Source organism: Phyllopteryx taeniolatus, chromosome 3, assembly GCF_024500385.1.
Source record: "Phyllopteryx taeniolatus isolate TA_2022b chromosome 3, UOR_Ptae_1.2, whole genome shotgun sequence".
In the NCBI taxonomy this organism is placed as follows: domain Eukaryota; kingdom Metazoa; phylum Chordata; class Actinopteri; order Syngnathiformes; family Syngnathidae; genus Phyllopteryx; species Phyllopteryx taeniolatus.
In genome coordinates this window covers 27,716,200-27,730,355 of record NC_084504.1, presented here as the reverse complement: position 1 = coordinate 27,730,355, position 14,156 = coordinate 27,716,200, and the positions used below count along the sequence as shown (strand labels likewise).

The 14,156-nt window shown below is 45.3% G+C and overlaps 2 protein-coding genes across 3 annotated transcripts; both read left to right on the top strand.

Moving 5' to 3' along the window:
* Window positions 1-6,953, top strand: lztr1 (leucine zipper like post translational regulator 1). Of its 2 annotated transcripts, XM_061768170.1 has the most exons (19): window positions 1-502; window positions 588-650; window positions 719-775; window positions 855-934; window positions 1,089-1,197; window positions 1,356-1,439; window positions 1,514-1,571; window positions 1,654-1,793; window positions 1,878-2,079; window positions 2,564-2,674; window positions 2,944-3,036; window positions 3,114-3,209; window positions 3,318-3,480; window positions 3,677-3,846; window positions 3,943-4,226; window positions 4,325-4,474; window positions 5,288-5,393; window positions 5,480-5,560; window positions 5,916-6,953. In XM_061768170.1, exons 1-19 carry the CDS (start codon window positions 351-353, stop codon window positions 6,030-6,032), a joined length of 2,316 nt encoding a protein of 771 aa, XP_061624154.1. In that variant the 5' UTR covers window positions 1-350; the 3' UTR covers window positions 6,033-6,953. The 2 variants fall into 2 exon arrangements, with proteins under 2 accessions (XP_061624154.1, XP_061624155.1); XM_061768171.1 differs by lacking the exon at window positions 588-650 and having other exon boundaries at window positions 424-539.
* A 97-nt stretch (window positions 6,954-7,050) lies between these two features.
* cldn26 (claudin 26) lies at window positions 7,051-8,540 on the top strand. Its single transcript, XM_061768179.1, has one exon. It carries the CDS (start codon window positions 7,314-7,316, stop codon window positions 7,968-7,970), a length of 657 nt encoding a protein of 218 aa, XP_061624163.1. The 5' UTR covers window positions 7,051-7,313; the 3' UTR covers window positions 7,971-8,540.
* Window positions 8,541-14,156: the final 5,616 nt, after the last annotated feature.

Here is a 14,156-nt window from a genome sequence, read left to right as displayed (position 1 = left end):
GGGCGGGGCGGGGCCATTGTGCATTTTATGACAGCTCTCTTATATTTTAGTTTAGTGAGTATAAGTGCTCGTAATATTTGCTCCTATTTCTCTTGAATACCAGCCAACAAATACAAAGACTCGGATAAGATAAATATTATTGGGTGTTTCCCGTCCATACATAATCCTATTGATAGACTTTTTCGTCGTTGTTTTGGACCTTAGCATTAGCTTAGCAGCTAGCAGTTGTTTTTAGCATCGGCTGTTTAGCCGGCAGCGAAGCGGAAGTTTGATTTCCGTACAAGTTGACGATGACATTAGCTGCAGATGAGTGGCCCTGATACGTGCTCGCGTTGGATGAGTGGAGAAAAATGTCGTGTAAATCAACCAAAGTGGCCCCCAGTGTTGACTTTGACCACAGTTGTTCCGACAGCGTGGAATATCTGACACTTAATTTTGGTCCTTTCGAGACTGTTCACCGTTGGAGAAGACTGCCTCCATGTGATGAGTTTGTTGGAGCAAGGTAACGCGCTGACAGCCCAGTGATCCATTATTAACAGGTAAGAACGTCTGTTTGGTCACTTTGCGCTTTCTTTGCCATTATGCAGGCGCAGCAAACACACTGTTGTGGCATATAGGGATGCTATCTACGTGTTTGGGGGAGACAACGGGTGAGTAAGGTATTACGGTGTTGTTTTCACTCCATTAGATGATATTACAATTTGATGTCTGCCAACAGCAAGAACATGTTGAATGACTTGCTCCGCTTCGACGTGAAGGACTGCTCCTGGTGTCGGTAAGAATTAGTCATGGCTTATCCTGAAAGCATAAGATGTGCAATGTGACTATTGACTGTAATACTTCATGTTCCACAGGGCCTTCACCACGGGAACACCACCTGCTCCCCGCTATCACCATTCAGCTGTTGTCTACGGCAGCAGCATGTTTGTTTTTGGTACCCCGTAAAGCTCCTTCCTTAACCATTGTCTACAAATGTTAACGCATTCACTGCCATTGACGGCTTTAGAAGTCAAATATCCAGGTTAACTGGGAAGGCTGGCAGTGAATGGGTTAAATATACTGACGTTTCCTTTTCATATATATTTCAGGGGGCTATACAGGAGACATATACTCCAACTCAAACCTTAAAAATAAAAATGATCTTTTTGAGTACAAGTTTGCAACAGGACAGTGGACGGAATGGAAAGTGGAGGGGAGGTATTGTATTTTTGAATGCAATTCATTTGTCCTTACTTTGAAGAACTCGCAGTTAAACTTCGATTGTTTTGCACTCGGGGAAATGCTTCATTTCAAATGCTGCAAACCATTTGTGATGAAATGAAGTTCTGTTACATTGCTTCTGTTGTGTGTCCTAGCTTGCCAGTGGCTCGCTCTGCTCACGGAGCGACAGTTTACAGTGATAAGTTGTGGATATTTGCGGGTTATGATGGGAATGCCAGGTATGTTTTATGCTGCACTCCGTGCCCCTTTTGACGACAGTGCGCAATCGTGACGTACATTTTCCTCCATGTAGGTTGAATGATATGTGGACCGTCAGTCTGCAGGACAGAGAACATGCATGTTGGGAAGAGGCCGGTATCTTTGCATCAGCGAAGCTGGAGCACGCACAAATATTTTCACGTGCTGACGTCTCTCTTTCTGTGTCACTATCAGATCGAACAGAGCGGTGAGATTCCTCCATCTTGCTGCAACTTCCCCGTAGCTGTATGCAGGAACAAGATGTTTGTGTTTTCGGGTCAGAGTGGAGCCAAGATTACCAACAACCTCTTCCAGTTTGAGTTCAATGGCCACATGTGAGCCCAATCAGTGCTATTAAGTGTCACTTGCACACCCAACTAATTCAACGGCTGCCAACGTTCGAGGCGTCTTCCTTGCAGGTGGACACGCATCCCCACTGAACATTTACTACGAGGCTCTCCGCCACCTCCGCAGCGGCGTTACGGCCACACGATGGTCGCCTTCGATCGCCACCTGTATGTGTTTGGCGGTGCTGCCGATAACACTCTGCCCAACGAGCTGCACTGCTACGATGTCGACTCTCAGAGCTGGGAGGTGATCCACCCCAGCCTGGACAGTGAGGTAGGAATTGTCATGAGGTGGATCGGTGGTCGTCGGCACTCGCTGTTCACCCCCGTTTTCCCACATTGTTGCAAGAGTCGTCACCTGCTTTTATAAGTGAAGTTAAGAATAATAAAGTCAATGCCTTGTTCAAAAATAGCTTTTGTAGATCATATTTTTAAACTACACATTCTGCGCACCTTATTAAGAAGCGGGACGAACATGACAACTGCACGTCGTAAAATAAAATCGTTGCATCGTTCTAGTTTTCTTTTGATCGTCACTGATATTCAAACAGAACAGTTTTGCAGTCGGGTGTAACGTCAATGCAGCGTTTCTAGGGCAACGCAATGAGTAGCATTTGAACATTCTTAACCATCGTAGAAGTCTAAAGACGTTCGCCGCTGTTTAACAACTGACCTGCAACTCATTACTTCAGCAAAAGCTTGTACCTACCCAAACTGAGCGAGAGCTTTCCCACTGTATTATTTGTGTCTCTTCTCAGATGCCCAGCGGGAGGCTCTTCCATGCAGCGGCCGTAATTCAAGACGCGATGTACATTTTTGGAGGGACTGTGGACAACAATGTTCGCAGCGGGGAGATGTACAGGTTTCAGGTGGGCAAGTTTTCATTGTTCCATGTCTTTGGATCTGCACGAGGTTTCTTCCTTCGAAGGACTTTGTCCTTGCCTCTGTCGCCGAGTAGACCGGCTCTGCAGTTCTACGTCAAGTACGTGACCTGGAGTACGTGACTTCATTTGCGAATTGGTGTTGTATCCAAATGACCCAATTATATTATATTTCATTATTCCGGTTCGAAATCTTTGCCACCCACAAGTGAGAAGCTATTATTATTATTCATGAATCTTTTTCTTCCTCCTTGCAGTTTTCCTGCTACCCAAAGTGTACTCTCCACGAAGACTACGGTAAATTGTGGGAGAACCGTCAGTTCTGTGATGTGGAATTTATTCTGGGAGAGGTGGGTTTCGCTCACTTCTGTGATATTGCATTTGTTTGCTGGTTTAATAGCCAATGAAAGGAACCTATCTTTTCTAGCGGGAAGAACGAGTTCTGGGACACATCGCCATCGTGACCGCAAGATGCCAGTGGCTGCGCAAGAAAATCCTGCAGGCTCAGGAAAGACAGCGACAGGTCAGAAGCTTTTTGGACGAGCAATACTTGTTGTACGCACGTAGCAGAGCGCACAATCGCAATACGAAGGCCATGGCCATCGATCGCCTCACTCATCTGTAATCTCAGAGGACCAAACAGGACAGCAGTGAGGAGAGTGAGGAAGGCGCCACCGGTGGCGCGGCTCACCGACGGCCGGTGCTGGAGGTAGCCATCAGGGAAGCAGAAGCCCAGCCTTTTGAAGTCTTGATGCAGTTTCTCTACACGGACAAGATCCAATACCCACGCAGAGGTAGCGTTGTGCACATGTGTACATCCTTGGCCATTTCCAAGGTTACAAACACAATCCACCGCGATTTATACAGATTTTGAAACAATCGAGGCAAATCTTTCCTGAACATTGTGGTTGAGTTCCTGAATCTACAACATGAGTGTATTTGCATGATGTTTTCATGAACAAGTTCCATTCCTTTTCTTCTGATTTCCAGGTCATGTTCAGGATGTTCTCCTAATCATGGATGTTTACAAACTGGCCCTGAGTTTTAAGCTCTCCCGCTTGGAGCAGCTGTGTGTTCAGTACATCGAGGCTTCTGTCGACCTGCAGAACGTTCTCAGTGTGTGTGAAAATGCCGACAAGCTCCAACTCGACCAGCTGAAGGTCTTTTTTTTTACTCGCCATTGGTGGTGGTTCACAGTATGGCAAATGATGCGTTCACAAGCATAGGAAGTCCCAACGAATTCTCTTTTCCTTCAGGAGCATTGCCTGAATTTTGTGGTGAAGGAATCCCACTTCAACCAGGTGATCATGACGAGGGAGTTCGAACATCTGTCCACGCCGCTGATCGTGGAGATAGTCCGCCGAAAGCAGCAGCCGCCTCCCAGGTTGTACTCGGACCAGCCTGTGGACATCGGCACCTCCCTGGTGCAGGACATGAAGGCTTACCTGGAGGGAGGAGGCCAAGAGTTCTGTGACATCATTCTGCTGTTGGACGGACACCCAAGACCCGCTCATAAAGCCATACTGGCGGCTCGCTCCGGGTACTGACCGTTTCTACAGTCTTACGGCAGAGGTGTGCAAACCTACGGCTGTCTTTCTACGCCGGTTCATCACCTTCTTTTACCCTTTGAACCCTCAGTTATTTTGAGGCCATGTTCCGCTCCTTCATGCCAGAGGACGGCCAGGTAAATATCTCCATCGGAGAGATGGTTCCCAGTAAGCAGGCGTTCGAGTCCATGCTGCGCTACATCTACTATGGAGATGTCAACATGCCTCCGGAGGATTCTCTGTATCCTTGTCGAACTCGAACCCGTCATCGCATTGGGCCAGAGTATAGGAATAATACCCATAATCTTGTTTTTTTTTGGTTTTTTTTGGGGGGTGGGCGGGAATCGGATTCCTCGGAAACCTAGAGAAAGACTGTAAATATATTTATAAAGGTGTAAGCCTGAAGATTAATGACTTGGATCTGCACTTGCTCATTAACAATGGTGATGGTGCCCTCTTGTGGAGGTAGTTGAAATTTGCCTCAGTGACTGCAGTGCGCTCCAGTGGTCTTTTATGGGAACTCCCTTATACACTTGGCAGAATAATTGTTTTTTCATTAGCTATATGAGAGGGGCAAACTGAAAATCCCAGTAAATATAAACAGATCAGTCAATTTTCTATACTGCTTGTGCTCATGAGGGTCGTGTGTGTGGTCGTAGGGTACATATAGACAAACGAGCATTCGCACTCAAATTCCCACCTATGGACAATGAGGCTGTTTTGGTAATATTGTTGTTGTCGGTAACGAATACCTGGGTAAAAAAAAAACCACGCAAGCATGGGAAGTACATGAAAATTCCAGACAGAAAGGCTGGAGCCAAGATTCTAGTTGAAACTGCAAAACTGCAACATTCTACATTCTAACACTGTCACATAAAGTGCTGCACATAAACATCGTTAAATCAATATCTCTGTCAGTGTCAATCAAAAAAAAAAAAAACTGCATTATGACTGTGTAATGCTAAGTTTCCAGTATGTCGTGATATAGTGTTGTGTCTGTCATGTATTTGCCAGTGTTAAGAATGACTCATTTCCTTGACCTTTTGTTCCCCAGTTATCTGTTTGCGGCACCGTATTATTATGGCTTTTCAAATAACAGGCTGCAGGCTTACTGCAAGCAGAACCTGGAGATGAATGTCACCGTGGAGAATGTCTTGCAGGTATTTGTGTACGAGCGCTTGGCGCGGCGTGACCTTATCGGGAAAAACGCCGCTTACGTATGCGACGTGTTTTTTTCTCGGTCCAGATTCTGGAGGCGGCCGATAAGACGGAAGCTCTGGACATGAAGAAGCACTGCCTCCACATCATTGTCCACCAGTTCATCAAGGTGGGTGGGCTCGTATCCGGCGCCCTGGGGGCTCGCTGCAGCTGAGCTAACCTTGTAGTGGCGTCATCTTTGCAGGAGACTTGACACTGTTGGCCTGCTCGCGGAGCAGCCTCCATCTCCTCTGTTTACAGGGCGGACGGCTGAACAAGCACCTCCTCGCTAGACCATGAGGCCCAAAGCGCCTCTCTTAGAATCATTTGTTTATGGCCCAAAAAACGATCACCCCTCGTCACTGATATTTGTTTTCCGGCTTGCTTTATATTTTTCCGCATGAGCAAATCAAGCGCCGTTTATTCTTGGTTTTCTTCTCTTTTCCCCCCTTTTTAATTTGTGCTCTCCTCCTCCCCTTCCTAAGGTATCCAAGCTCCCCAACCTGCGATCCCTCAGCCAGTTGCTGCTGTTGGACATCATTGAGTCTCTGGCGACACACATATCAGACAAGCAGTGTGCCGAGATGGGCTCCGACATTTAGGATGATGGCAAGAGACCTGCTGCACTTTTTCTTTTCATCCTCCTTTCCCAAAAGCTGTTTCCAATCTCTTCCCCACGCCATTGCTCCCTTTTATATCTTTAGTTTGCAGCTTGCATGTTTCAATCTCGCACATGCCTCATGTATTTGCTAACAAGGTGGTTTGTTTCTTGTTCAGCGAATCATTGTGTTAAGTCATTTAATTTGTCTTGTATACAAAAACTTCTTGCATGTTTGTTTTGCTCATTATTATTATTATTATTATTATTATTATTTTAGGGAAAATATTTCACCATACAGTTGTTTTCACCATGTCCCTTAACAGCTGAAACGACCAAACTATGGGACTTGGATTTGCTGGATCAGCATTATTACATTACACAATTACAAATGTGATATTATTATGTACTTGGTGTAGTCTTATACGACACTGCATTATAAAAATCATTATTGGTAACCATGTGTGTGATGTTAACCACCACTCTCACTAAGATATTACCCCTGTTTATCTGACAATACAACAAGGTATATTTAGTGACATCTGTTAATTAATATTAACCCATGTGGGTTGAAATGTAGTGTATTGAAGAAAAAAAAAAACAACAACAACTATTTCATACATAAAAGATTATTACACACCATTGACGTACCTGAGAAAGATGGTCAAAATTTGACCTTCAATTTATTCGTCAACTTCTTTTCTTTTCTTTTCTTTGTTTTATGCATAATGCATTGTTTTGGCGGACCGAAACGGATTCATGGCATTTTTATTCCTTTCAATGGGGAACACTTTGTGTTTGTTATGTGAGTAAATTGAGTGCCTGTTCGTGAAATGAAATCAACTTGTGAGTTGTCGTTATTTTATACTTCGGCATCCATTTTGACTTGAAGTTGACAATAAAAATGAAGTCACCATTTGTAAAAGCCGAGTGTTGAGAAATTCCTTTGGACTCTTGTCAAATCACACATGTTAATTAGAACGTAACTCTGGAAAAGCTGGAAGGAGTTCCACACAGCCGCAGAAAGAGGCCTTTATATTGGCTGCTGCTTTTCTGTGCTCATGTTTCATTGGTTCGAGGGTAGCTGAGCCCAGATGCCATCGGTCCTCTAAGGTTTCCTTCAAAACAGAGTTCATTGTCTTGATGTTGAACACTGAAACAGAACAGCAATTGTGTTGGCATATCAGTTTTGGGTTTTTTTCTTATATGAAAGAGCCTCAACGGTGGGGCTACATCAGGTGCTTTGGACTTTTTCCAGTGCCGATGTAAGAGGCGCATTGCAGCGATGGTTCTCCTCACCACTAAGATCATGCAAAGGACGGCAGTCTTTGTAACCTTCGGGGGGCTGGTGACCTCCTTGATCACCACCTTCCTCCCGCTGTGGAAGACGATGAATTCGGACTTGAACGAAGTGGAAAACTGGTATTCGGGACTGTGGCACATGTGCCTGTACACGGAGGAGGTCGGGGTCCAGTGTAAGGCCTACGACTCCTTGCTGGGACTTCCTGTGGACTTGCAGATTTCCAGGGTGCTCATGTTGGTGTCGCTATGCACCGGCGGTCTGGCTCTGCTGGTCGCCGTGCCGGGACTGGACGGGGTTCACGTGTGTTTGGACCGGTGTGGAGAGAGGAGAAGGTTCCTGATCCTGTGCGGGGTGCTCTCCTGGGTGTCGGGGATCAGCGCACTGGCTCCGGTGTCCATCGTGGCGTACGCCACCGTGGTGGAGTTCTGGGATAAAGGTTTGCCCGACGTGATGCCGCGCTGGGAGTACGGAGAGGCCGTGTTCTCCGGCTGGTTTGGAGGTTTGGCGTTGCTCACTGGGGGGACTTTGTTCTTTGTTGCCGTGTGCATGGCCGACTACGACCTGCGGACGCCAAGTGTGACCAACAGTCCGCACGTGATGCACAGGGCACAGCAATACCGCAAGACAGAGATTTTGTAAAAAAAAAAAAAAAAAAAAAAAATGATTATTATTATACAGTATACATATTTTCCCCCTTTTTAAAAAAAAAAAAAATATATATATCTTTTTGCCAAAGTAAAGAAAATAGCATTTTATAGGCCCCGTGGACTTGTGGCCAAGGCAGACACAATCTGCTTATGTACGAAGCATTCTCATATCGGTAATTCTATTGAGAAAGAAGTCAAGTCACTTGTTTGAGTTGTTGTTGTTTTTTCTGTTCCTTTGAAAAAGTCATTGGAGGAAGTTCATGTAACAAAGTCCAAAAACAAAAGTGTCTATTCAGACTGATTCATCCAAATGTCATCACACAATTTTAATCATGGAGTTTTCATTTTCACAGCAACCCTTTGAAAAGGTTATCAGTCTTCTGGCAAATTGAAGCATTTTCATCATCTTTTATTGATTGATATGATCATTAATCACAGGAAAAGAGAACACATAAACAGGATTAGTGCTGTGTGATTTGTTGAAATCCAACCAGTAGAAACATACAAATTGGGAGATTAATATGGAATGTGGTTACAGACATAATGACATCCATGAGTGTTGTGCAGCAGCTTGTGTTTTTTTGGTTTTGTTTGTTTGTTTTGATTGAGTTAAATAGGTGTTGACTTTCCACAGCTGATTGTGAACCCGGGGCCATCAATGCAAAATACTTTATCGGGATGACGATAATTCACCAAATGTCCCGTGGCGACTTGCTGACGTCTGACTGACTGGATTTCGATCTTCCGTCCTCGTTTCTTGAATGGCCAAACTTTGCAGCTGAGGCCGCACGTAGTTTACATCTTCGCTTCCCTCCGACCAATCTCGATGTCACCATAATTGAATTCAAGTGGCTGCCGGCCTGAGCACTGAGACGTTGCCTTGCTGCACCCTCATCCTCGTCATCGTCATCCTCTTCATCCTGTGAGAAAAGAATCTGCATTAAAGCAGTCAGTGACCTTGTCTCAGAGGTTATTACACAGTGTTCCGAATGATTACGGTTGCGTTTTTTTCTTCACTGTCCAACGTAGTCTACGTGATTTACACTTAAAGGTCCCCTTCCATCGTTCTTTTTTTGTTTGTTTGCATGATACTTTTAGTGGGAAGTTCCCCAAATGTCCTTTTTCGAGCTATTCTAGTTGACCTTTTCTGCCTGGCATTTGAGACAGCAAATGTACGTAAATGAGATTTGCTCTGATTGGATCGTTCATCTTCCCCAATTTGAAATCTGCGAAAGCGCTTGGCTCTGATTGGTCCGTATCAAAGCGTGTACTTGGGGTGGGTGGCCATGCATTCATAGAGAGTTTGCTTACACACTGAATGTACTTGTTAAATCAGTCAGTATCACGTGGTAGTAGTGCGTCTTTAAAATGATATAAACTGGATGGGGGGGGGGGGGGGGGGGGGTAAATACACCCTCTCTGGCGCCATCTTGTGCCTCTGAAATAAAGAAACCCTGCAGCCAAGGAAACACAACCAATAAGAGACAGAAGGCGTGACTGATGAGGTGTCAATCATTTCTCCTGCACTCATGGGCACACCCTCATGCTGACCTATCACCTTGGGCTTCAGGAACTTTGCTGAAACTGATGGATGGAATATCAAAACAAAAGAGCTGTTTTACCAATATGCAGTATATTCATACTTTTGATGTATGCTGGTGGTCGTCTCCCTACGCATGTTAATGTGCAGCCTCTACTCGGCTGTCCATTGATAAGATCAGTTTAACTGGAAAATCGAGGCTGAGAGGGTCTGCGCGGAAAAAGCCAGCAGAAAAAGAGAGCGTGTGTGTGTGTGTGTGTGTGTTTGGGAATGAGGGGAGGGGAGTGGAGGGCACGGTGAGAATTCATCCCCTCAGCAACTCCATCAATACTGCATACAGCTAAGAAACTGGCAAAGGTCTTTTGTGCTGCGTTCGCGGGCTCGGCAACTCCCACGACCGGTCGGCTCAGTCTGCTGGAGGGGGGGCGCACACACACACACACACGCACACGCACACGCGTATCAGAGCCAGTGCTGCATCAAGAGGGCGCGAGGAGGGACACAAGGACTGGGAATACTTGAGCAGTCCCACACAGGAACCGGATTGTTGGGGGACTGCTGCAAATATGTCAGAGTGCTGTGCCCGTGCCCGTGCCCGTGCACCTGCTCCTGCTCCTGCTCCTGCTCCTGCTCCATGGCCACAGCTCTCTCTGGTAAGCTGCTTGACAGTTTGGAATCAGAAAATGACTGAATAACAGGATGTGAGATTGTGAGATGGGCCAATTAAGCATCGATTCAGAGATAGTAACACTTTCAAATGCTGGAGAACTTGGGTTTTTTTTTTTTATGGAGGCAGAAACGGGGGCTCGAAATGTCCTATTTGACATTTCCATGACGTCACACTAAGTTTATCAGGTAAAGTTGTTGAAGTTCAGAATCGGGATGTTGGGGAGAACAAGATGACATCATGTACTTTGTAATAAGTTCAACGATGATAGTTGTTTTTGAAGTGTTATCCTCTGGTTTACTCTTCCTGGTTAAAGAGTTATATCTCTCTATTGTGAAGTGTTTTACAACGATTTAAAAAAAATGAAAATATATATATATATATATTTTTTTGTGTGTATTCTTTTGTTTTGGAGCAACTCGCCATTATTGCTGTGAAGTTGTGTTGTGTAATTGAGAAAACTGCAGTTAATGTGCAGTTGTTGCGTCATACACCCCAAATAAATTCCTCAATCCAAGACCTGCTCTTTCAAATCATGTTTGTTGACACGACTCACTTGTCTCTCAAAGTTTTCTCTCCAAGTCCTTGCGTACGTCGTTTCCCCTCCCTCCGATGAGGGGCGCTCTCTTCTTGTCAGCGGACATCGGATCCTCTTTTGGTTTTTTTTTGCCCAATTCCAAATTCTTTGGGGGGGGGGGGGGGGGCAATGTTGAATTTAGTTTGGTAGGTTTTGCTCTGGAATGTTGCAGCACTTTTCCTTGAAACTCCAGCTTTACAGATGCCACGTCTGCTCTGCAGGTGCTGTGGTAAAGGCGTCTACCGTGACACGTGCTGGAAAAAGATGTCATGGGAAAGTTTTTCTCAGGGATGGCGTTTATTTGAGGGGTGGTATTCATGTATTCATGTTGATAATACGCAGGTAAAAGCACTTCCTCCTCCTCCTCCTCGCTTTTCTTTTCTGAATCGTTTCTTCATTTTTTGTTTTTGGACTAATGGCATTTGCATTCATTTCGAAGATGATTTGATGAATAAATTCCTTCATTCATTCCTAATTTGACCGAGCAACAATCCGATATCGAGACAAGAAGCGAAGGAAATGACAATCCATGCTAAACACTTGCAAAACTTGTCCGTGTCTTAAGATAAACACTGTCGCGGCATTTTAGCCCCCCGCCCAAATAGATGAGTGGAGCCCGAGGGCACTTTTGCTCATCAGACGATGAAAGCGATCGGTGGATGATTCTTGTATTTCATGAGCCAGCAGGACATGCAAAGTGAGGGAAAGAGGCGCGCTACGCTCTCTCTCTTGATTATGTGAAGAGCAGCGGACGGCGAGTCATTTGAACAACTCTTTTTATTGAGCTTCCCTTTGATCCATGAACCGATTTGGATTTTCGGTTCATCCTGAAATTTCACCCAGAAAGAAGCCCAATGTTTGTTAATCACGGATAATAACAACAATGTTGTTTGTACAAATTAGAAGGCATGGATCTTCCCGTCAGCTACGCGGTGCTCAACATTCCCGCTTTTCTCGATCCCGGTCAGGTTAGGGATCGGCCGACCGAGCTGCTAATTCTTCCCCGACGTTCCTGTAAGCGGTCTCACACGAGTAGGGAAATGAGTGAAAGTGACAACTGGATTATTAGCACGGCTTGGGGACAAGCCCAACCAACAGTCAGCCGCTGCCATTTGCGTCATATGTTGTGACGAACAAATCCGCTTAACCTACTTTACTTTGGAGCAAAATATCTCGGCCTCGGTGGAACACCCGGATGGTTTGTTCTTCGTCAGAAGTAGCAACAAGTGCAGCAATCCAAAATAGTCACTTGGTTTCAAAAGTCATGAATATGTGTACCTCTGGCTAAAAAGCGAAGTGTGGAGAGTCTCTGTCAATGAAATGCAATCAGTTATAAATGTGGATATTATTGCCAACAGCCTTTGAAATAGTCACACTCTCTCCTTTCTTCTCGCCCGTTTCCTCTCTTTGTACTGTTCCAGTCTAGCTACAGTGGCGCTTTTGCCATGACAATCACGCCATGTTGTTTGTGGTTCAACAAAAGAAAAAGGCGGTGCCGTTGTTCCCCAATTGAAACACCAGGGGTCATAGTTGGACCGTGGCAGCGAGTTGGCACGTGTGTGAGGGTCAATCGGCAGATGTGCGGGTATGAGCTGCCAGCTGTTATTTAAGGTTCATAGCAGCTCAGTGAAAAGGTTTTGCCGGTGGTTGTCAAAGTTCACCCCGAAAGGTAGAAGAGCCAAACAATACAATATGATGGACTTTTATTCATCGCGTAATGGGAAAATTACAGTTTTACAGCAGCAAAGCAGGCAGTACCCTTCTAATCCCAAAATCAGACTACAGTTTTTCATTAGCCATCGCGGGTGATTTCCCACACCGGGCCCGCCCGACATATTTTGTCAGAAACGAGAAAACTTCTTGGACAGTGACATAATCCACCACCGACGATTTGGCCCGACGCTAGCCCTTCGACGGAAAAATACAAAGTTTGGCATGTTTGATTTTTGGGGATATCTTCCGTGTGGTGTGACATATCAACAACAACTCTCCGACACCGCACCTTGACGTCGACCAATAGGATTGGGTTCATAGAAGAAGAAAAGCCAAGGATTGTGGCTTTAATCGAATTCAGTACACCTATTAATTAAATACAGTAGTGAGTATTTATGTGTTGCAAAATGTACAAAGCCTACCCTTTAAAGGGTCGGTATATTTACAAGCCCAATTCCAATGAAGTTGGAAGGACGTTGTGTTAAACCTAAATAAAAACAGAAGACAATGATTTGCAAATCATGTTCAACCTATATTTCATTGAATACGCTACAAAGACAAGATAGTTCATCTTCAAACTGATCAACTCGATTGTTTTTTAGCAAGTAATCATTAGTTTAGAATTTCATGGCTGCAACACGTTCCAAAAAAGCTGGGACGGGTAACAACAAAGTTGAGGAATGCTCATCAAACACGTGTTTGGAACATCCCGCAGGTGAACGGGCTATTTGGGAACAGGTGGGTGCCGTGATTGGGTAGAAAAGGAGCTTCCCTGAATGGCTCAGTCATTCACAAACAAAGATGGGGCGAGGTTCACCTCTTTGTCACCAAGTGCGTGAGAAAATAGTCCAACAGTTTAAGGACAATGTGCCACAACGTACAATTGCAAGGAATTTAGGGATTTCATCATCAAAAGGTTCAGAGAATCTGGAGAAATCACCGCATGTAAGCGGCAAGGCCGAAAACCGACATTGAATGCCCGTGACCTTCGATCCCCCAGGCGGCACCGCATCAAAAAGCGACATCGATGTGTCAAGGATATCACCGCGTGGGCTCAGGAACACTTCAGAAAACCAATGTCAGTAAATACAGTTCGGCGCTACATCCGGAAGTGCAACTTGAAACTCTCCTATGCAAAGCAAAAGCCACTTATCAACAACACCCAGAAACGCCGCCGGCTACTCTGGGCCCGAGCTCATCTAACAGGGACTGATGAAAAGTGGAAAAGTGTTCTCTGGTCCGACGAGTCCACATTTCAAATTGTTTTTGGAAATTGTGGACGTCGTGTCCTCCGTCGTGTCCAAAGAGGAAAAGAGTGTTATGGACGCAAAGTTCAAAAGCCAGCATCTGTGATGGTATGGGGCCGTGTTAGTGCCAATGGCATGGGTAACTTACACATCTGTGAAGGCACCATTCATGATGAACGGTACATACAGGTTTTGGAGAAACATATGCTGCCATCCAAGCAACGTCTTTTTCATGGACGCCCCTGCTTATTTCAGCAAGACAATGCCAAACCACATTCTGCACGTGTTACAATAGCGCGGCTTCATAGTAAAAGAGCGCAGGTACTAGACTGGCCTGCCTGCGGTCCAGACCTGTCTCCCATTGAAAATGTGTGGCGCATTATGAAGCGTAAACTACGACAACGGAGACCCCGGACTGTTGAACGGCTGAAGCT

Bases quoted from the DNA above. Each gene is read 5' to 3' on its own strand.
- lztr1 (XM_061768170.1), top strand. From the start codon at position 351: ATGTCGTGTAAATCAACCAAAGTGGCCCCCAGTGTTGACTTTGACCAC. The intron at 4,227-4,324 runs GTACTGACCGTT...TTGAACCCTCAG, and splicing joins ATACTGGCGGCTCGCTCCGG to TTATTTTGAGGCCATGTTCC. The intron at 5,561-5,915 runs GTGGGTGGGCTC...CCCCTTCCTAAG, and splicing joins TTGTCCACCAGTTCATCAAG to GTATCCAAGCTCCCCAACCT.
- cldn26 (XM_061768179.1), top strand. From the start codon at position 7,314: ATGGTTCTCCTCACCACTAAGATCATGCAAAGGACGGCAGTCTTTGTA.